The sequence below is a fragment of the Rhinolophus hipposideros genome, assembly GCF_964194185.1.
Source record: "Rhinolophus hipposideros genome assembly, chromosome: 10".
NCBI lineage: Eukaryota > Metazoa > Chordata > Mammalia > Chiroptera > Rhinolophidae > Rhinolophus > Rhinolophus hipposideros.
In genome coordinates this window covers 78,819,855-78,843,708 of record NC_138056.1, presented here as the reverse complement: position 1 = coordinate 78,843,708, position 23,854 = coordinate 78,819,855, and the positions used below count along the sequence as shown (strand labels likewise).

Here is a 23,854-nt window from a genome sequence, read left to right as displayed (position 1 = left end):
GGGAGACCCATGATTTTAATCTAAGTAAGAATGCTTGTGGTGTTTAAAATGCCCAAACAGAAGACTGTGTTTGTTTTAGACAGCACCAGGAAGGTACCTTGCAGTGGAATTGTTTACTGTTTTATTTAATTTCTGGGCTTTTGGTGAATAGGAAGATGGGGAAGGGGCACTAAGGAAGGGAGGTGAGATTAGTGATTAGGAGGAAACCAAGAAGAGTATAGAAAAGGAATACCTTCTGCTTTAGCTTTGGCAAATTTATATTGGCTAAACTTACCACTCATACATAAAAGACTAGAGTGGTGCGAGGTGGGAATTATAAAAGATGGAGACAACATGCTCTCTCCTTTCAATGCATACGAACACACCATCTGAACATTTTCTGTCTTCCATAGCTTTTGAAGGATGTTGTTAGGGAGTAAGAAATGATGAATCAGACTGATTAGAAATTATTGGAGTTTAGTGGCTTCTTTTAAACCTGTTTTTAAAGGCATATTTTCTTAGGAAATATAAAACCATGTTTCGGTTTTTATATAGATCAATAAATGTCAGATTATCTTATTAACATTCATGATAATACATTTAGGAACTAGTTTATATGTTGAAGAAAGACTAGATTGAAGTCAGCTAAGTGCCTTTGAAGAACTAAACATCACTGAATCTGTTTAATTATGAGAGGAGTTTCCTTTGTAGCTAAAATGAATTGCCAGCAGTTTTTATAATTTTATACTTCTGATTTCATTTCATTGTACTCTCATTAGTAAGAGTGCACCAGATTTTAATTAACTTTTTGTTTATACTTATTGATTAATCAACAATGTTGCTTTCAATATGAAAATGTTAAATTAATCTTTTAGTAAATCAGAGATAATCTAAAACTAGGCTTTATAATTAAAGTTGCTTGAGTCCTTAGTTATGGCTTAGCAGTAGGAGCAAACATGTTGCATATTTACATTTTTAGAGAACTCAGTGTAGGGATTCTCTAAAATGTACTATGTAAATAGTTGTTATACTGTATTGTTCAGGGAATAATGACAAGAAAAAGTCTGTACATGTTCAGTATAGACATAAGCACCCTAGGCCTACCTATATAGTACAGGTCAGCAACAACGTAACATTTTTAAAAAACATTTTTGATCCATGGTAGGGTAAATCTGCAGATGCAGAACCCATGGGTATGGAGGGCTGACTGACTATTAATTATTATTAATATGTACAATACAATAATTTTAGGTATTATTTAGATAGTTATATGTAATTATATTAGTATCAAGATGGTACTTAATTATGATGTGTTTAGGTTTAAGCATGTTTAGTTTTAGGTAAGGGAAAGATATTGTGGTGGAATTAGATATATGGAGCTGGAACTCTGGAAAGAGACCAGAACGGAAAATAGAGATTTCGCAGTTTTCTGAAGCTGTAATAGTTGAAGTTGCTAGGATAAATGAGATGGCCAAGGAGCTACGTTGTCTTCTTTTTCATTGACCCTCCCGCACCTGCTATCGTTCACTCATGACAGAGTAGGCGACTGACAGCAATGAGTTCTTGAATAGGGAACAGAGTCAGGAAAGCAGAATGCTCAGGACCAACTTTGAAGAATCCATCTCTTATTTAGAGGCTGGCAGGAAGAAATAAACCTTGAGAAGTGTTAGCCCACAAAGAAGGAGAAGCAGAAGAGAGGACTCTCATGAGAGCCAAGCTGTTTTAAACGGGGTCATATACACATATGAATTCAAGGGTAACTGCTACCTAGGCACCATCTCATCACAAGATTTGGTCAGTGGAATTAGCCACAGGGCAGCCAGAACAGTTTGTCTCAGTGCCTTATTCATGAGTGAGTAAAGTGTCCATGAACTTCTCTAGGCTATTAATAAATAGAATAACTTTCATGGCTGCCTGTCACTACATGACCGCCTCTGTCACCTTTCCAAAAGACCTCGACTAGATTTTTAAGGTTTATTGAGATAATTTAAGGGTTTCAGTGCATCAAACAAGTAGTCTGGTGCACGGTTGAAAGTGTAGTGCACAGTGAAGAAAGAGCCCCTTAAGAGCTCTCAGATGTGTTCTGTAATTCTATGAAGGCAAAAGGAAGACATTGATTGATTATCTTGTTAATTAATTCATTTACAAGAACAAAAATACTGTATGCTATTTTTAAAAGCATCATTCTATGTCTATTTATTCTTGTTTTGATTTTTGCTCTCCCCATTTATTTCTTTTTTTCTAGGTAAAATTTATATGTTTTAGTTGTAAAAAATTACATAGCTCTCATTTGTTATCTTTATTTCCTCTATATCCATAGAATATGTCTCAAGGATTTCATTTCATCACATTGTCTTTCCCCTCTTAGCTCATTTATAGCTTGTTGAAATCTCTAGCTCAAATCTTACTTCTTGGGTAAAATCTTCTTGGTACCTTAGCTCATCCTGATTATTCTCTAAATCACTTTGCACTTAATTTATTCACTCTACAATTAGTATCTTCCATTAGTAGGAGAGTGTTATTCCCCAACATCTAATTGCATTTTGAAGAAAAGCATTTTATTATAATAACAGAGTGTGCTGGTACATATTACACATTTATTGTATTAGTACAGAGCACTGTATATGAATTTTCTTATACCCTGAATTATCTTTAGTGGGCTATCTTGGTTTCCAGGTTGGTGCATGCTATATATACATATTTGCACTCTCCAGCACAATGCCACTTACATTATGAGTGCTCAGTAATGCACATGGGAAATACAAAGTAGGAAAAATGCTTGTTGTAAATAAAGCACTGTGTGGTAACTATGAAAAAGAATCATCATATAGTTTAAGGTTCATTTAATTTATCAGTAAATGTGTTTCACTTAGCAGATTAGGCAACTCTAAACTTAATTTCTTTTGGGTTCAATATTGCTTGACTGTACAATTTTATTAGGTAACATTTTGGCATATGAATTTTGTTTCACTAATTAATGTAACTTCCTGAAGGTGGTTTGAACATAATGGGACTGAGTTCATGCATGGGTTGTAGAATAGTTTATTGTCATATAAAATGGTGCTACATTACTTGCTGTTGTCAAAAAAATGCAGTCTGTCAGAACTGAGATTTTTGCTAAAACGTCTATATTTTTTAATTTATTAACAATGACACGCACTAGTAAATGGATAGATGAGCCTAGAAATGTACTTTGCAACTTAAGGAAATAAAACTAATGAAATCAAATAGGTCTGATTGGCTATGACATCAAAAGCCTAGTGAATTTAATTGTTCAATTTAGATGGTATTTTAAATTATTTGCCTATTTTAAACTCTTACATGCAAAAATATTATCATTTTATAGTTGACGTCTAGATAAAATCAAGAAGACAAATGTAGAATCAGATTTTCAAGGTTTACCGTCATTGATGAACCTTGGGGCTTGAAGATACCTTAGCGATCAAGTTGAATTCCCTCAGTTAAAATGAAGATATGCAATTCTGGAAACTGTTACTGTACAAGGTCATTTTGGTCATCTTCACGTTTAGCACCATTTGATTCTCTGTTACAGGCTTAATAAGAAGGTAAAATGTGTCTTTGATGTTCTCCTTCTTTCTGTTCTTCTTGCTCATTCCCAATAGCCAGAAACCTCGTGTTTCCCGTTTTCTGTGGTGTCTCCCCCAGGCTTCCTCCCCTCTTACAAACATCTCCAGACAGAACATGATCCTTTTGTTCTACTGTGGATAACTCACTTGACAATTTCAAAAGGAAATCCTGGAAAGACTATGTCTTAATCAAGGGAATAAGTGTCCTGTAATGGGAATTTTAGACACCACATAAACACTGTGGAAAAGCTGCCTTTTGCCTTCAAATTTCAGTAACCAATTTCGGTGGCCACTTAGCAGTGTCTAATATGTAATACATGGTCAGTAAATAGTCACTGAGTGAATGTTAATTATAGCAGAAGGTATAGTTGTCATTAATGTGTAGGAGGTGATTTAAATAAGGAGTTTAAAATCATAAACAAGTAACTGAAGGAAGTCTTGCATGATGTTTAGTTTGTATTTGATTGTTCTTTCTTGAAATCTAAGTACATTGTTATCGTACTGTTCTATTCATAACTTCCAAGGCCTGCCTGGGCCTGTTGGAGAAAATAATGGTAGGAGAGGGTTCAAAGCTTCATCAGCTAACGTATTTCACCAATTCAAAGTGCAATAGAATAGTATGTCATCCGGGAAGGTGAAATAATGAAAGAATTATTAAATACCTGATATCGTTTTAATAATATCAATGCAAACACTGATCATTTGAAAAGGAAAAATTTGAATATGTGCTAATGCATATGTTGCCTTTAGTTCTGAAGCAAATTGTATTTCAGCAATACATAATTGTCCTGATTTCCAATTTTGTTATTTCTAACATAAATTTAAAAAATAATCTTTGCAAAAGTTATTCTAGCAAAGGCTAGAAAAAATGAGAATAAATTTGTCATAATAATCTTTGTTAAAGCTTAAGGCATTACTAAGCAATCAAAAGTGTAAATTTAAAATCTCCTTGATAGCTAGGAGATATCTATCTTAATGATTATCTGCCTTTGCTGCACATTAGAATCATTTGGGGAGCTTTTAAAAATCCTGATGCCCAGGTTGCACTTCACCTCAATTAAATCAGAATGTCTGGGGGGTAGGAGTCAGGCATCAGCATTTTAAACAGATATTCAGGTAATTCCAAAGTGCAGCAATTTGGGAATTCCTGTAATTGAATAGGGAGAGTAAGAAATATATCATGGAAAGCTGAAATAAATGATACAGTGAAAGAGGAAGATCATTAAGGTCCTAGTTGCAACTTTATTTTCTTTTTATATGTTCTGTATAGAGATACTTAAATACTTACTGAATTGAATTGAATTAGCCTTATTAAATCATGTCATTACTAGATATCAAGGTGCTCAGCCATCCATTTCCATAGTTCTTATATTATTATTTCTCATACCTCTTAAGCATCAAAGATATTACACTAGCCAATGCACCCCCGAATACCTGTACTTCATCTTCATCACTGATGAAAATTTTCACAGTTACAGCACTCCAGCATGCCAGGAGCCATCCATATGCATATATTCTACTACCACTAGCAATAAGGTTTGTATTCAAGTCAACAGGTGAGTAATCCATCTCCAAAATCCCATTGTAGAGTCAGCTTTCTTAAATCTTTCCTGGTACAAACTGTCTTAGATTCTATTCTTTAGAAACAGGCTCTGAGATGGGAGTTGCATGCAGAAGTTTTACTGGGGAGTCCTCTTGAGAGATCTAGCCAAAAGGGAGTGAGAAAGATAGAAATGGGCAGAGAAACAACTGGCTCAGTGACATGGTCGCAATGGAGGCCTCAGCCTATCTTTGGGGAAGCTCTGGAGATGAATGGCCCTTCAGAATTGTTGCAAATTGAAGCAAGGGGGCCAGATTTTTGTATTCCCACAATGGCCAGTCAAGGGCTGCAAGCTACCCCATGGGGAAGGGACAGATGACTTTATTCTGAGGTAGTTTCTGAGAAGAATTCCCAGTGAGGGATGCAGCTATGACCCATAGTATCTGACTGTTACAGAAATTGGAGGATGACTGTGTTGACCCTGAAGAGGGGAACTGGTTGAAGGACTGCAGTATCTATGATCAAGTTCAGAATTACTTGTCTTTGGCCTATGGGAGTGCTTCATGTAGGCTCCTTTGTCTTTTGACATAACCTTTTGATTTTGTATAGCTTCCTTCCTTTCTGGTAAAATACATTCCAGGCTCATCTAATATATTACCTGAACTAGAACTGGAATCAGCTATTTCTTTAAGGAATTTCTTTTTTTAAAGAGGGAAATGGTATTTAGAAACCACAAAAGAGTGTTAGGATTGTTTGTTGATTGTAGGCCTTTTCACTGGACAAAACTAAAATACATATTTTTGTAAAGAAAAAAATATTACAAGTTAATATTAATATTGCCCTTTCAAATTTAACATTTTAGGAGTTTACTTAATTTCTTTGATATTACACTTTTATCCTTTTTTCCTTACGTTGAAAATTTTAGTTCATAAAACACAAATAAATATCTGTATTACCCTAGCCTATTCTCTCTCCCTCTTTAGATATATATTTGCTATTTATCATATTAATTAGTAAATACAATTAGTAAACTTAATTGTTTACAGTAATATTAGTATTAGTATTCTGAAACTATTATCTATAATATATAAAATGTTATAAATATAAAACTTTATATATAATAATCATAATTATATGTTATATAATATTATAATTACATTTTATTATATATTATAGATAATAGTTTCAAAATAGTAATACTAATACTACTGTAAACAATTGGGCTACAGAATGATTTTTAAAAAATAATCATATTCCACTGTGTTCTAGAGGCACCTGAAATATTTCTTCTTGTGTGTGTTGTTGTTTTTAGATATCATTTTCATCTTGTTAGTAGAATATAAGCATAGTAAATCCTAAAGATTAACTTGATTTTTCATTCATTTTGAACTTCTAAGGAGAAATTTATTTTACCATTGTCTTTCATGTTATATATTTGCTCATATTATAGACTGAGACATCTTATTTAGTTTTTTTCTAAAAAATTCAGAGCAGCTAAATTGATACAGGGATGATTAGACAAAACAGAAATACAGTAAGATTAATTAATTTTCCCATAACCACAGGGAACAGTGGAGATATACTATAACTTACGTCTTTTGACTTCATTTTGTGAAAGCAAATGAAAATTTAAAAACAGAATTGAGTTATGGGGTGCAGACTGTAAATATTACATTTGAGTTTCAAATCCCATAAATGAATGCTAACTTTACATACGTAATGGTGGACTGTACAAGATTTTAAACTTATATAAGTATATGAAAACAAAGTGGCTCTAATTTCTATTCTCAGATGTTAAGATATGGAGCTTTGATTTTAAGTGCCAGATTCATACATGTATGCTACTGTAAATGTATCTAAATTTTGACCTGTTGGGATATAGTAATTACACATTTTATTAATGATGTTCTTCTAATATGAATATTTCATAAAGTGATGCTCTACGACTAGAGATAGTTACATATTTTCTTGGTTTTTCACAAGGGGAAGACGATATAAACCTTAAATTATAGACCAATGATCTTGACCTCAAGAGGGACAAAATTTTGAAACATCTTGCCAAATAGATGGTTTCTAATTATTATGGAAGTTGGGATTACTTGGAGCAGCCTGGGCTCTTAAAGAACAAGGCATACCAGGTTAAACTACTTGTCTTCTTTTCTATTCAATTAGATTTTATAATACTGGTAGTTTAAAGGAATAGTGTATGCAGATTGCAGCAAGGCAATGGGTGATATCTTTATCCACCCTTGACTAGCTTTCACTGGGTGATGATAACAGAATGAATTGTTTGAGTGGAAGTGACTGTATTTAAGGAACATATCCTAGGATTTTGTCAAAGCACTCTGCTTGATCTCTATCCTATTCACTTGTTTATTCATTACTTGTGGGAGGACATAGGTGGATTTCTTGTCAAATTTACAAATGTCAGGTAGCCAAAAAGAGAATTTACTGGATGACAAAAATCAGGATCACAGATGATTTCAGTTCCCTATAGTGATAATTTAAATTTAACGCAATGAAATATGATAGATATAGTTGTAATATGTACTTTTATACTCCACTTAATCCACAAAGAATTAGAAATGATTTATACTAAAATGATAGATATAAACTTATATTAATAAAAATACCTCCACTTTTTGAGTACTTACTATATCCAGGCATTCTGCTAAGTGCATTATATAATTTTATAATTTAACCTTGACAAAATCCTCATGAGATAATAGTAGTAGTATGGTAATTGTACTACTACTAATGTAGTAATATCTAACATTTATAGAGCTTTTACTGAGTACCAGGTGCTGTTCTAGGCATTTTATACTTAATTCTCATAACAACCCTACAATGTGGGCACTGCTATTCTCTTCTTTATATACATGAGGAAATTGAGGCACAGAGAAGTTGAATAACTTGTTAAAATCACACCGTAAATTGACCTAGGATACAAATCTGGCAGTCTAATTCCAAAGCCTTAGGTATACTTCTTACCCCCTTTTCACAAATGAGATTTTAAAGATTAGAGCGGTTGAGAAACTTACCCAAATTTCTGGTAAACGGAAGGATTGGGATTTAATTCCATGATGCTTGATTTCATAGCTGTTTTCTTAACTGCGTGCTCTGCTATACTGCCTTCCTATAACAACTACTAGGTAACTAGTAGTTAGGTCAGATGCTTTAATACATTAGTGGTTGTAATCTTGATAACAACCCTATGAGGTCGCTGTTATCCCTCCATTTCGCAGACAGGAAACTGAAAGTTCAAGAAGTTAAGCAACTTGCTCAAGGTTACACAGATAGTGAGTCGGAAAGTTGCAGTTCACACCCAGGTCTGTCTGACTCCAAAGCCCATATTCTTAAACATTGTGCTGTGCAGGAAGGGAAAGAAGCCACAAAACAATAGCATTAGTTCATTGTGAGGCAGTGGTGTCACAAGGTGAGTGGTGTCACAAGGTGACTGTCACCTGAGGCTGCACTGTAGAAATAGAGTCTTCAAAGCAAGGGAGGGGCCAGTCCCACTCCGTTCTGGAATGGCAGAGTAGGTGATTGTGTGTGATTCTGGGCTCCACACTTTAAAAGAGCATTACTGACACACCTGAAACTCAGCCCAACGTGAGTGCCCAGTATGTAAAGTGGCTCAGTTGTATAGGAAATTCTATAGGAAGAACCATTAAAATGTTGAGAATACTTAGCCCCCTGAAGAGGAGACTCAGAGAAGGCTGAAGAATATTTGAACTGTTTTTGTGTGGTGGAGGATGAGATATAATCCATATATATCCAGAGGGAAAAACTAGGCTGCACATATAGAGAATAAAAGAGGTGGATTTGGCTCCTCATAGGGAGGAAGGACTGCCTGGTGTTTGCAGCTTTTTAGAAATGAAATGGGCTTCCTTGTAAGAGAATGAATTCTTTTCTACGGTTGAAGAACCTGAATGACCACTTATTGTGGGTGTCAAACACTTATATGTTAGGTGTGGTGGTTCTTCATTTTAGTGGGTATAAGAATCACCTGGGGAAACTTGTTAAATACCGATTTCCGGGCCTCACGTTTAGAAGTATTGACTCAGTAGATCTGGGAAAATATCCAAGAATCTGCATTTTAAACAAACAGCCTGGTGAGTCCAAAGCAGGTGGTCAGTGACCCACACTTAGATAAACTCTGAAATCTCTTCTATTTATTTTGCAAATAAACATTTAGTAAAAAATGTGTGTAGTCAACATAATGACTGTTCAAAGAAAGTTGTCTTAAGTTTTATAAAAGATTCAAGACAAAATTCTTTAATATGTTGACAGTTACAATTAGAGATGAAATTATTGGAATGTAGGATATTAGGATATGGAAGGAGAAGGCTTGCTTCTCAATCTCGGTCAAAAAGACAGGACTCTAATAGTAAAATGGAAGATACTAATCTGGTTTCAAAATCTTTAAACACCTTCAAGAACCCACTCTACATATACTAAGGGGCACTCTCACGCGGACCTAGAAACAACTACCTGATTATCCTAAAAGACAGCGCCTGTGTAAGGTTAAATACTTATCAGGCTTTGGGGCTCAGGCTTATATAAATTTCAGCCTAAAAGGTAACAAACAGGTGTGGCTGAGAATTGAAAACTTAAAGCATAGTTGGTCTTCTAACTCTGGCCCACTTTTTGTTGGGGCTAAAGAGTTTTTGCTGGCAAGTATAATATGTTTGATTAATCTTAACCTTTACTTAAAGCATGCAACCCAAGAGCCACAATTTAGAATGATACTGTATCCTGAAATGCTTTTGCTCTCTGCAAATACGTTTTTAAACAGTGGTGCTTGGTGTAATTACTGTCTTAAATCAGGACTTTTAAAATGTAAGTTGCATAATGATGTTTCATTTGTTTCTTAAGTGTATTAAAGTTTTATAAAATGTTTTTTTTCCTTTGAAAATCGTTAAAAACTGGCTCGTTGAGGAATTGGTATTCTTGGCTGTTTTGTTGATTGATACTATTGATGTGCTTATTTAGTTCATTAAGGATGAGCAAATGATTTTTGTCTTAAATTTAAGGTTTATAAAATTTCCAAATGGCAATTACATGTTGATAAATTAGACCCTTGTTTCTTTTTAATTTCTTCTTGCTTCCTTTTAATGGTTGCAGACCTCCTCATAGATTTTTCTTGAATCATGAGAGATGAAATTGCAACAACAGTTTTCTTTGTCACAAGATTGGTGAAAAAACATGGTAAATTGAGTAAACAGCAAGTAGAAAACTTTGCAGAAAAGCTGATGACTATCTTGTTTGAAACATACAGAAGTCACTGGCACTCTGATTGCCCTTCTAAAGGGCAAGCCTTCAGGTGAGAGCTAGTATGTAGTATGGCGAAGGGAAGTAACAACCAAGTAATGCCCTCAGCAACGATTGTGTTGGCAGTCTATGAGTAATGAAAGTTTTATGGGCTTACATTTATTTGTTTGAAGGTGGGCTTGAAAGAAAGAGATGCCGTAGGTGACAGTGTGGTTGAAATTAAAGAAAAAAAACCCTTATGTGAGGTGGATTAAACAATTTCTAACTTGTATTTACCATGAAAGATAAGCAATGAACTTTCGGTGAACTAATTGTGTGACTTAGTGATGCAACCCACATTCTGAGTTGCTGAGAGAAAAATTGAGGATGTTTTACTCTTGTAAAATTGTGGAAGGTGGGCAAGGGGTCAGCAGAAGGCAGGGGTGAGGTGGGAGCTGTGTATATTGGAGCAGTATGCCTCCAACATGATTCTTTTGCTAAAGCATCAGTTATCATGCCTTTGTTTCCCTTTCTTTGTTTTTAAAGGTGTATCAGGTTAAACCATAATCAGAATAAAGATCCCATTCTACAAAGGGCTTGTGCTGAAAGTAATGTGGATTTTTCCCACCTGGGACTTCCAAAGGAGATGACCATATGGGTAGATCCCTTTGAGGTTTGCTGTAGGTGAGTATTCTCATTGGAGTTAAGAGTTTGTGTGCTCTCTGACACCTGAAAACCTTCGGTTATTTAGTCAGCTCTGTACAACTTTGTGAAACAATGTGCTCTAAAGCCTTAGATTGGCACTGAGGGCACTGGTTGATTAAGATTTTAGATAAAACTTTATTAGACAAAAAACTTCCAGTAGAAGTGGATAGAGTGGGAAGCACAAAGACTTTGCATAATATTTTAAATTTGATTTTAATGCCTGCACCCTATTGCCAAGAGTAAATTACTATTATTATTGTTTTTTAATTTTTAAAAAGTTATTTTTTAAAATTTATTGGGGTGACAATTGTTAGTGAAATTACATAGATTTCAGGTGTACAATTCTGTATTACACCAAGAGTAAATTATAATGTCTAAGTATTATAGGCAGAATCAAAGGGCAAGAGGAGTTATCTACCACAGGGCAATTGAGCCCATTACTTGAATCAAAAGAAACTAATCTTTCCAAATTGACAGTGTAGATGCCTGACCACTGTGCTGTACACCTGAAGCTGAAGTTCAATAACACTAAATGTCAACTATAATTTAATATATATAGTCACAGGATGTGGAGTACAGCATGAGGAATAGAGTCAATGGAACTGTAACAGCTATATACGATGTCGTAGGGGTAGTAGATTGGTGGAGGGGTGTAAATGTCTAGTACGTTGTTTTGTACACCTGAAACTAATTTAAAACAAACTAGTCTTTGTTTTTACCTGAGCAATTAACCAAGATAGCTCTTACAGAATACCCCCACTAATTACGACAGTGTAGTAGTTGAAGGTGATAATATCTCTCAATTTTCTTTGCTGTCAAGTCATTTCAATTTGTTTTTAAAAATAACTTTTTGTAAGTTATTGAGTTATCTCCAGAAAATATTGGAGAGAAAACTGAGAAGTTGAATCCCTATTGAATACTTTATTTTCCTTTCCTATTTAGGTATGGTGAGAAAAATCATCCATTTACAGTTGCTTCTTTCAAAGGCAGGTGGGAAGAATGGGAACTCTCCCAACAAATCAGTTATGCTGTTAATAGAGCCACACTAGACTACTTCTCCGGCACTTCCTCCGATGAAGAAAGTTGTAACAAAGAACCTCAGGTTATTCCTAAAGTTAGCAATCCAAAGAGTATTTATCAGGTAAAGTGTGTTCCAGTTCTTCTCTATACTTTTGTTTTCTATTCTAATTATTTTCTATTCTAATTTTGAAAAGAATATGCTCACTGTAAAAGCAAAGAAACAAACAATTGGAAAACACGGAAACAGCAAAACTGTAAAGATTAAAATCACAATATTAATATTCTGACAAAATGATTTTTCTGTTTTTTTCTTCTATATGTAGTTCCTCTACTTGGCTGGGTGCTCAGGATCAATCTCATCTTTTGCAGGCCCATTTTTCCATATAGTATTTGAACATGTTTCCTTTCACTTAAATTTCTTCAGAATTAAATATTAAAATCAGTGGGCTTTTTTGACAATAGAAAATAACATACCTCTCAGGAAATTTGGAATATTAAGAAATGGTCAAAAGTCTGCAATCCCATTAACAGAGCAGTTTTGCTAAAAAAACAAAACAACAACAACAAAAACCATAGAAAGATATGCCTAGCTATATTTTTGAAATAGGTTTCATGAAATAATACTTATCCTTACTAGGTACAATGCCCCTGACACTTTGTATTAAATTAAATTGATTTCAACCACCTAAATTGATTTCATGACTCACTAATGGCGGCAACTCATGGTTTGAAAAACACTGATCTAGAGAGAACCTCTGTTGACATTTTGTACGTATATATTAGGTTGGTGCAAAAGTAATTGCAGTTTAAAAGGTTAAAAAAATTGCAAAGAACACAATTACTTTTGTACCAACCTGATATTTGTTTATATGTTTTCTTAAATTAATCCCTATGTATTAACATGTTAAAGCAATTTTATTTAACATTTTGATATTCATTTGCTTTCCTAGTAATTTACTTAGTTAATCAACTATTGGCAGATATCTAGATTGTTTCCACGTTGTTGTGATATAAAAAAGCTGATAACTTGTACAGAGATGTCTGAATTTTAAATTATTTCTGGAGACTTGATTCTTAGACAAGGAATTACTGGGTCATCGGTATGGATATTTTACTCGTTCTCAATATATGGCCAAAGTACCTCCTAGAAAGTTGTATTTATTTGTAGTGTAACAAGCTTTGTGTGATAATCTTTACCATTTTTCCTAAAATTGAGTATTTTCACTTAAAAATAGTTTGATAACAATACTATCTATTGCAGATATTATTAATTAAATGAAACATTTAAAAAATCTCTATGTCCCCAAATGTTTTAGGCATTTACTGTCTTATGACTTTTCTTTACCCACCTATTGTTTGAGTTCTGATTGTATTCTTACAGGCTCTTCGAACTTTAGAAATATTTTAACTCCTTGTCATATTACTGGCACATATTTCTTCTCTAGCTTGTTTAGTTTTCTAAACCATATATATATATGTATATATATATATAAATATGTGTGTGTAGTTTATATATAGTTCTATATGTGTTACAAGTTTAAAATTAGGTAGTGAAGTATTTGCCCTTAATTCTATTTTTATGTTTAGAAAGATCATCTTCCACTTAGAGCTCAGATCCATAGTCAGCTATATTCTTCTAGAGCAATATCCTTTCAAAATATGGTCTGCAAAACATCTATATTGGTCATTTCAGATGTTTAAAATGAATATTTCTAGACCTCAACCCCAGAGATCATGGTTAGGCAGTTTTGGGTTGGGTCAGTGAGGTGGAGTGAGGTAGGGAAGAACTCAAGAATATATAGAAATTTGCATAAATGTGTTTTTAAAAATTTTAGTTGGACTAAAAAATTGACTTTATTAAAAGGTATGAAGTGACTTACTTTATACCCCACCCCTAATACTAGTCAATTTTCCAAACATGATTATCCACTTTTATTTCTATTCATTTGTACTTCTTATGCGTTTGAAAGGTTTAACTTCTGAGTTACAGACTTTATTTAATCCTTAGAGCTAGTTTATTAGTTTATAAAAGATCTTCATACACCTTCCCCCCGCTTTTTTTTCCAGGTTGAAAACTTGAAACAACCCTTTCAATCTTGGTTCCAAATCCCCTGCAAAAAGAAAATGATGGATGGCCATATGGGCCTCCTAGCAAATGCTTATCATGCGTTGCATAAGAATCCTAAGGGTCAGAGGCCTGCTGCTGTACACCGGGTGGACAGGTACCACTGGGTCAACACAAACCGATAATGCAGTGGCTGGGCACTAAGTGGGAAAGAGCTCAGAGGAGCCACTTTTTTCTCTAAAACAAAACTAGTCTAAGGTTGAGAGGCCCAGGAAAAATAACCACATTAGGGACCAGGGTGCATGGTGGTGAATTCTCTCACACAGATCATGACTATGTTCTTAGCTGTACTTTTAATTCTTATTTAATTTTATATGAAGTTTTATGTAACACTATTTAATTTTATATGAAGTTTTATGTAACACTAATGAGTGTACCCAATAAGGTGATAGAATGAAGATATTGACCTGTGATAAGATTCAATGAATTATGAAAAGTAACAGTTTAAATAAATGTGTTTTTAATATTTTCCTACTTCAGTTTATTACAAGAACATTTTACAAGTTTATGTTTCTTCATTAGCCATTAAAAAAAAGTAAATCTTCATTTAGGAATGAGTGAGCCACATAATATAGTATTCTCGTTTTACTTTATTACCTGTGTACCATCATTGTTTTATTTCATAAGGCCAGTGACAGCTTGTTTGAAAATGACTCTTTAAGATACAAAATTCCCTTTTTAAAAAATTAGTTTACTTCTAAACCTTTTAATAGCCTTAATAATTATGACTTAAAATTTTGTAAGAGTGATACATTCTCATCATGAAGAATTCAAGCTAAGCAGAAAAACAGCACCAAGCAAGTAAAAATTGATCCCATCCAGCCAGAAATTGCCATTAACATTAAATGGTGACCATCTTCCTAGTCATCTTCTTATATATACAGATGTAAGAAACTATGTACAGATAATTTAATAAGAAAACCATACTACAGGAGATCCTGGAAAAATGTTATTTTACTTGGAAGAAACCTAAGTGAAACTGAAAGAAGTGTTGAAATAGTCATAAGCTTTTCTATCACAAAGTATTTTATTTCCTAAAAGACTTCTTTATGCTTTTTTTTTTTCTAAAGGAAAACACCAGGAGGCTGGAACAATCTTTAAAACTTAAAAAAATTATTTTTTTATAAAGTATTGATTATTTGTTGCTAGGTAAGCTGTAGAAATTAGCACTCTTAATTTTTTCTTTGTCCCTTATTTCCTGTTACTTTTAAAAACTGAGTTGTAATCGACATACAACATTTTATTAGTTTCAGGTGTACAACATAATTAGGATATTTGCATACATTGTGAAATGATCACCACAATAAGTCTAGTTATTATCCATCACTATACAGTTTCAATGTTTCTTTTCTTGTGATGAGAACTTTTAAGATTCATTTTCTTGGCAACTTTCAAATACGTAACACTTTTAATGTCAAGATTTAACATTTATGTTCTGTCTTAAAACAATTATTCCTACAGTTGTTTTTTTCTTAGTTCTATATTTAAACTGATTCAGTGCTCAGCAATAAACTTTTTGCATATGTGAAATCTATTTTGATTCATCTTTCGTTAGCTGGATTTTATTGTTAAGCAGCTTTTTCATAAATGGCTCATAGGTGTTATACTCTGGGAGTTTATTTGTGCCTGAGATGATCTCTGTCCTTTAATACTTGTGAAAGACAACTTGGCTGAGTACTAAAATCTTAGGTCATACTTTCTTTCCCTTATAACTTTGTAGACATCACACTAATCTTTTATTATTATTATTATTATTGTTATTATTATTATTAATAATATTTTAATTAAAGTTTATTGGGGTGATAATTGTTAGTAAAGTTACATAGATTTCAGGTGTACAATTCTGTATTACATCATCTATATATCACATTGTGTGTTCACCACCCAGAGTCAGTTCTCCTTCCATCACCATGTATTGGATCCCCTTTACCTTCATCTACCACCCCCTCCCCCCTTACCCTCTGGTAACCACTAACAACTAAAGAGGCAAACACATGAAGAAACAAAAACTCGTAGACATCACACTAATCTTATGTTTCTGGCATTATATGTTGCTGTGGAGACATCCGAGGCCACCTTGATTTCCCCAACTCCCTGCCATGTGAACAAACATGTACACTTACATTTTTAGGTAACTTCTTTGACTGTCAGTCTGAAAAACTCTCTATACAGACATGCCTCATTTTATTGAGCTTCACTTTATCATGTTTCACAGGTGTTGCCTATTTTTTTTTTTGTCACAAATGGAAGGCAAGACTCTCCACCAGCCAAAAGATCATGACTTCCTTTTTTGAGATACTCGCTTTATCATTATCATGGTCTTAAGCCAAAACTGCACTATCTCTAAGGTATGCCTATACTTGGAGCCTATGTCTTAGTCAATCATCCTGTATCAATTTTTCGTGAAACATTGTGCCACTTTCTGACCTGCAGGTTTAATTTTTCTAGAGCAAACTTCTGCAGTATTATCTTTGAATACTTTCTTTGTCCATTCATTTTAGGAACACCAACTCTTTTTATTCTGGATCATTTTTTGTCTGTTATAACTATAATTTATCCCATTACCTTAATATCGTTCATCTTTTTTTAAAAACTGTAATTGTCTTAAGCCTTCCTTCCGCCAGTTTGGTTCTCAGTCCTGTCTAGCGTTTCTTGCTTCTGCCTTATTTATTCCATAATGGTGTTATTTTGGATTTCAGTTAGTGACTTTTTCTGTAGGTGTTATTCACATGTACAATTTATGGGACTGAAAAGTGAAAGAACTGTATAAAATAGTTATTATATGTAAAATGTAACATAATACCTAGTTGTGACAGAACGATGGGTTTCTAAGAACCTTTGCACAGAGGGTTTTATTAACAAAGTGTCTCTTGAAGTTTGTGGGGATGGTTTGAAAAAACCTTATTCCTGCCAACAGAGATGATAAATCTGTGGTAAATATTTACCACTCCTCTACGCCATGCCAATGATGAACATTGCTAATCAATCTCAATATTCTTAATTGGGTACAGAGATTGCCTCAAGATTCTATGCGACACAGTACTAGAGATAGCCATTAAAATGAATTGTTTTAAGTTGGTACTCAGGAAGAAATCAATTTCGTCACTGTTGTAGGATTTGACCCAAAGCTTTAGTGCCCTGTATAATTCTTTAGAAATTCTTATTTGGCCCTGAAGCAAATGTATAGGAGAAAATATAATGAACCATATATACATTTTTGCTGTGGTTAAAAGTAGTCAATACATTTGAAAAGTCCCAAATAAATGAATATTAGTATCTATTAGTATATCAGTATAATAACCAAATTAGATCTTCTTAAGCTGCATTTTGAGATTTTCTATGAGTATGTACTATTTTTTTCTTTTTTAAAAATTAAACTTTTGAGAGAATTGTAGATTCACATGCAGTTAATAAATAAAGAGATCATGCATACTTTTTACCCAGTTTCCACCAATGGTGACATTTTGTGAAACTCTACTATAGTAATATTGACATTGATTCCGTCAAGACAAAGAACATTTCCATTACCCACAAACATCCCCTTTGTTGCCCTTTTACCAGGTGGGATCAAACAATAAGGAGAATGTTTAAAAAAAATCATTACAGTAAAAGACACACTGCCATTAATTCCCCTCAAAATACTCCCCCTCACTTCGAACACACTTATCCCATCATTCTTGCCACTTTCTGAAGCAATTCTGGAAGTCCTCTTTCATGAATATCTTTACTTCATCGTTTATCATGACAATGCTCCGTGTCACACATCACTTCTGGTACGGCAATTTTTGTCAAAAACACTATGGTGTGTCCTCATCCACCTTATTCACAGATCTAGCATTGTGTGACTTCTGGCTTTTCCCCCAAATCAAAATGACCATGAAAGGTAAACTTTTTGAATTGATTCAGGACATCAAGGCAGCCACGACAGCACAACTAAAGACACTCACGAAAGAGGATTTCCAGAACTGCTTCAGAAAGTGCCAAGAATGATGGGATAAGTGTGTTCAAAACAAGCGGAAGTATTTTGAGGGGTATTAAATGGTGATGTATCTTTTACTGTAAAATTTTTTATTTATTTAAACATTCACCATATTGTTTGATCACACCTCATATAGTCACACTCACTTCCCTCCCACTTTCATCCCTTCTTTAACCCCCTGGCAACTAGTAATCTATTCTCCATTTCTATAATTTTTTCACCTCAAGAAGAACATAAATAGAATTATACGGTAGGTAACCTTTTGGGATTGGCTTTTTTCACTAAGCATAGTTCTCTGGAGATTTATTCAGGTTGTTGCATGTATTAATAGTTTGTTCCTTATTATTGCTGAGTAGTGTGTCACGGTATGGATATACCATGACTTATTTAACCACTTACCTATTGAAGGACAACAACTGGTTGTTTCTAGTTTGCGGATTATGAATCAATCTGCTGTAAACATTCATATACATAGAGTGGGAACATAATTTTTAATTTTCTGGGATAAATGCCTAAGAGTATAATTGTTGGGTCATATGGTACTGCTTAGATTTTTAAGAAACTGCCAACCTGTTTTAGAGAGTGGTTGTACCATTTTACATTCCCACCAGCAATGTATGAGTGATCTCGTTTTCCCATATCTGTACCAGCCTTTGGTGTTATCACAACACACTTATCAGAATGGCTAAAATAAAAAAAATAGTGTCACCTCATTGTAGTTTTAATTTACATTTCCTTGATGACTAGTGATGTCAAACATCTTTTCACGTACTTATTTTCTGTCTGTATATCTTATATGGTGAAATGTCTGTGCATGTCTTCTGGCCATTTTAAAAATTGGATTGTTTACTTTTTTAATCAATTGAGTTTTGAGTTCTTTATTCTAGATACCTGTCCTTTGTCAGATAATGTGGTTTGAAAATAGTTTCTTCCAGCTTGTAGCATATCTTTCTACCTTTTAAATAGGGTCTTCTGCAGAGCAAACATTTTTAATTTTGATTAACTTTAATTCATTAGTTTTTTTCTTTTATGGATTGTGCTTTGGCATCAAGTCTGACATTTCCAATCAGCCCTAGATCCTGAAGATTTTCTGTTTTTTTCCCCCTCAAAGTCTTATAGTTTTACATTTAAGTTTGTGATCCATTTTGTGTTAAATTTTGTATGAGTGATGAGACTTTGGTGAAGTTCATTATTTTTTTTTTTCTGTGAGTATCCACTTGCTCCTGTACCATTAGCTGAAAAAGCTATCTTGCTTCCATTGAATTGTTTTAGCATCTGTGAAAATTCAGTTAGGCGTATATATGTGGGTTAAGTTCTGTCTTCTATATTCTGTTCTATTGATCTGTGTGTTTATTCTTGTGCCAATACTACACAGTCTTGATTACAGTAGCTATAAAAATCTTGAAATTGAGTGGATTGATTCTTCCCACTTTATTCTTCATTTTAAAAATTTGTTTTAGTTATTTGAGTTCCTTTGCCTTTCCATAAATACTTTAGAATAATCTTGTCTATGTCTATAAAAAAATCTCTTGCTGAAATTTTAAAAAGAATTGCTTTAAGCCTGTATATGAATTTGGGGAAAATCAACACCTCTACTACATTGAGTCTTCTAGTCCAAGAACGCAATATATTTCTCCATGTATTTAGATTATCTTTGATTCCTTTCATCAGCATTTTGTAGTTTTTAGCATACAAGTCCTGTACGTGTACTTTAAATGTACATCTAAGAATTTCATTTTTGAGTAGTTACAAGTCGTGTTGTATGTTTAATTTTGGTATCTATCCACGTGTTCATTGGTAATATATGGGGTGCCAAAAAATGTATACAAGTGGACACTTTGGTCAACGTAGCTCAAGCAGTAGTTTGCCATAATCAGAAGTGTCTGGAGCACCTCTTGTAATTGCAGAAGTCAAACGTGACTTGTATTCATCTTTTGTTATTGGTATATATTGAGTATTACAGTTTTAATAGTTTTTTCCTGTCTTAAAATGTGTATACATTTTTTTGGACCCTCTGTATATAAATACAATTGACTTTTGTATGTTTACCTCTTGTTCTGTGACCTTGCTGAACTCAGTAGTTCCAAAACCTTTTTATTTTTATTTTTTTTGTAGATTCCTTGGGATTTTCCAGTAGATAATAATGATATCTTTATATAGGAACAGCTTTATTTCTTCCCTTTCAATCTGGATGCCTTTTATTTCATTTTCTTGTCTTGTTGAAGTGGCTAGACCTTCCAGCACTAGGTTGAATGAGAATAGTGGCAACAGACATCCTTGCTTTGTTCTAAGCTTAGGGGAAAGCAGTTGTTCTTTCACTATTAAGCAGATATTTACCATTTTTGTTGATGATCTTATATCAGATTGAGGACATTCACTTCTATTTCTATTTTCTGAGAGTTTTAATCATAAATGAGTCAAATTTTGTCAAATGCTTCTTTGAATTTTGTCAGATGTCTTTTCTGTATCCACTGATATGATTTTGTGGTTTTCTGCATTAATCCGTTGATATGTGGATTACATTGATTTTTTTGAATATTGAACCAACTTTGCATCTATGAAATAAAGCCCACTTGATTGTGACACATAATTATTTTTATATATTGCTGAATTTTGTTCACTAATAGTTTAAGGATTTTTGCACCTATACTCATGAATAATATTGGTTTGTAGTTTTCCTTTTTGTACTGTCTTTGGTATAAGGGTAATATCATCATGCTATAAATATACATAAATATAATATATACACACAGTATAAATACTTCCTAAAACAACTTGGGAAGTGATCCCTCTTATATTTTCTGGAAGAGTTTGTGTTCAATAGGTGTTAATTCTGTTTTTAAATGTTTGGTAGAATTATATGGTGAAGCCATCTGGGCCTGGAAATTTCTTCTTTGGGAATTTCAAAATTATGAGTTCAATTTCCTTAATAGTTATAAAGCTATTCAAATAATCTGTTTTATATTGGGTGAGTTGTGGTAGTTTGTGTTTTTTGAAAAAGTGGTCCATTTGATCTGTCAAATTTATGTTTTGTAGAGTTGTTCATGTTTCCTTATTATCTTTTTGATGTCTGCAAGGTCTGTAGTGATATCTCTACATTGATTCCTGATATTGGTAATTTGTATCTTCTCTCTCTTTTCCATTGTTAGTCTTGCTAAAGGTTTGTCAATTTTATTGACCTTTCCAATGAAAACAGCTCTTTGTTTTGTTGATTTTTTCCTATTTTTTTCTTTTTAATTTTATTGATTTCTGTTCTTTATTATTTTATTTTTTCTGCTTGCTTTGGCTTTTTACTCTTCTTTTTCCAGGTTCTTGAGGGAAAAGCTTAGGTTATTGATCTGAGACTTTTTCTCTTTTCTAATGTATGTATTATAAATTTCCCTCTCAGCTCTACTTGAGCTGTGTTCCATAAACTTTGAGATGTTAACTTTTCATTGTCATTCAGTTCAATGTATTTTAAAAGTTTTCTTTGAGGTGACTTCTTTGACCCTTGGATTATTTAGAAGTGTATTGTTTGGTTTCTAAGTGTTTTGAGATTTATCTGTATTTTTCTGTTAGTGATTTCTGACTTGATTCCATTCTGGTGGGAAAATATACTCTGTATGTTTTCAGGTCTTTTAAATTTTTTCTATACCTGATGATATAGTTTATCTTGATGCTATTCATTGGACGTGTGAAAAGAATGTATTTTGCTGTTGTTTGGGACAACGTTCCATAAATATTAATTAGTACTATTGATTGATAGTGTTGAGTTCTTTTATATCCTTTTTGATTTTTGTCTTGTATAAATACATTTTTGATGCTATGTTATAAGACTTGGAATCTTATTTAAACTTTGTGCAAGCTGATTTTCTTTGACACCATTGCAGTGAGGGGGGGCAGAACCAGAAGGTGTTGACTTGTTATTGCCTGATGGGAGATAAAAGTCCATGTTCCCCACTTGGTCTCCATTAATACTCAAGGAAGGGATTCCTCAGACCTGCTGGACAGGTATAGGAGATCCAGCTACCCATGTGGTTTCCACTACTACTTTGGTGAGGTGACCTCATTACCAATGAGCAATGGTGAAAGTTTTGACTCTTCACTTGGCTTCTGCTAATGCCACTCCAGCAGGGAGGTGGTGGTGACGGGACTTATTACTTGCATATGTTGATAGATATCTAGATTTCCCATATGGACTGACATCATGAGTGGAGGGGGTTTGTTATTGCCCTCTGGGGATAAAAAGATGAAAATTCCCATCTCTCTGCTTGGTACCATAGAAGGAGGTTGGGATGCCTTGTTACAGGCTGACAAGGTGGAAAGTCTAGACTCCCCACTCATCTTTTGTTGGTGTGGGTGGAGACAGTTTTTTTTTTTGTTGTTGTTTGTTTGCCTGTGATGTTTGGCTGGAGAAAAGCAGTTATTGTCTAAAAGTTTTGTGCCTTGCTAGGCTGCTCCTTTCTTATTCCTTTGGTTAGAGAAAGCAGGCTTTGGGGGAAATTTTTTGGTCTATACCCTTTGGTGTTTATGGGTTGCTGGCTTTTTTATTTCCAAGTCTGGAATACATGAGGGAAAAAGAAAATCTGTGGCGTTCACGATCATATCCTGTGTTGGGTTCTCAGGATCCCTTGTTGGTGTATTTTCTTCTCTATATCTTTCAGAATATTCTTGTTTGTTTTTACATACTGTCCAGGGATTTTAGTTGTGTTTGGTGGGAGGAGGAAGGAAAAGTATGCCTACTTCACCTTCTTGGAAGCAGAAGAATATTACCACTTTTGAAACTAAAAACAAAATTTTATTAAAACAATTATTATATTTTGGGAAGAAGGATCCTTTTTGTTAAAAGTTGGTAAAATATGGCTTCTGTATCTATTAAAGTTTTCTTATCCTTTTCCTTGTCAGTGGGCCGTGCATGTGTGTGTATATGTATGCGCATACAAGCTAATTTCTTAAAGATAACTAGAATCTCAAAACTTAAAAGAAGAAATTGCTATTGATTAAATTCAGCAATAAATATACATAATGCAGCAGGCAGGAGAACATGATCCCTGCCTTGTAATCTGGCATTTCCATTAGAAAGCATGTGCTTATTAAAAGCCTACAGCTGTTAGTGTATTAGTGGAATCAGACTGAAGGCCCAAGAAATCAGCCAGGAAGTTAATAGAATCATGTTTTGGTAGATGCCTTGCTCAGCCAAGAATAAGAATACAAAAGAAACATCTTTAATTTCTGCATGACATTTTTTTTACCATCTCTCTCAGAGGCCCTGAGCTTTTGACCTAAATGTCCTAAATAGTCTTGTATGTCTGGCATAATTAATCTTCACTCTAATCTCGAGGAAATATATTTCATAATTTATGTGAATAACTAAATAAAATTCTTGAGGACACACATTCAGTGTTTATCACAACAAAGATTTACCTTCTTCTCAAAGTACTGGAGAAGTCTTTAATCTTTTATTTTTTTATTTATTTTTATTTTTTTTAATTATTATTTTTTAATTAAATTTATTGGGGTGACAATTGTTAGTAAATTTACATAGATTTCAAGTGTACAATTCTGTATTACATCATCTATAAATCCCATTGTGTGTTCACCACCCAGAGTCAGTTCTCCTTCCATCACCATATATTTGATACCCTTTACCCTCATCTCCCTCCCCCCACCCCCTTTACCCTCTGGTA

General features: G+C 33.7%; 1 protein-coding gene across 1 annotated transcript; it reads left to right on the top strand.

Annotated features, from left to right (window-relative positions):
- Window positions 1–10,259: 10,259 nt before the first annotated feature.
- BTG4 (BTG anti-proliferation factor 4) lies at window positions 10,260–14,334 on the top strand (the record flags this gene model as incomplete). Its single annotated transcript, XM_081062827.1, has 4 exons — window positions 10,260–10,432; window positions 10,906–11,043; window positions 12,007–12,205; window positions 14,152–14,334. The coding sequence occupies 4 exons, from the start codon at window positions 10,260–10,262 to the stop codon at window positions 14,332–14,334; spliced, it is 693 nt and encodes a 230-aa protein (XP_080918953.1).
- Window positions 14,335–23,854: the final 9,520 nt, after the last annotated feature.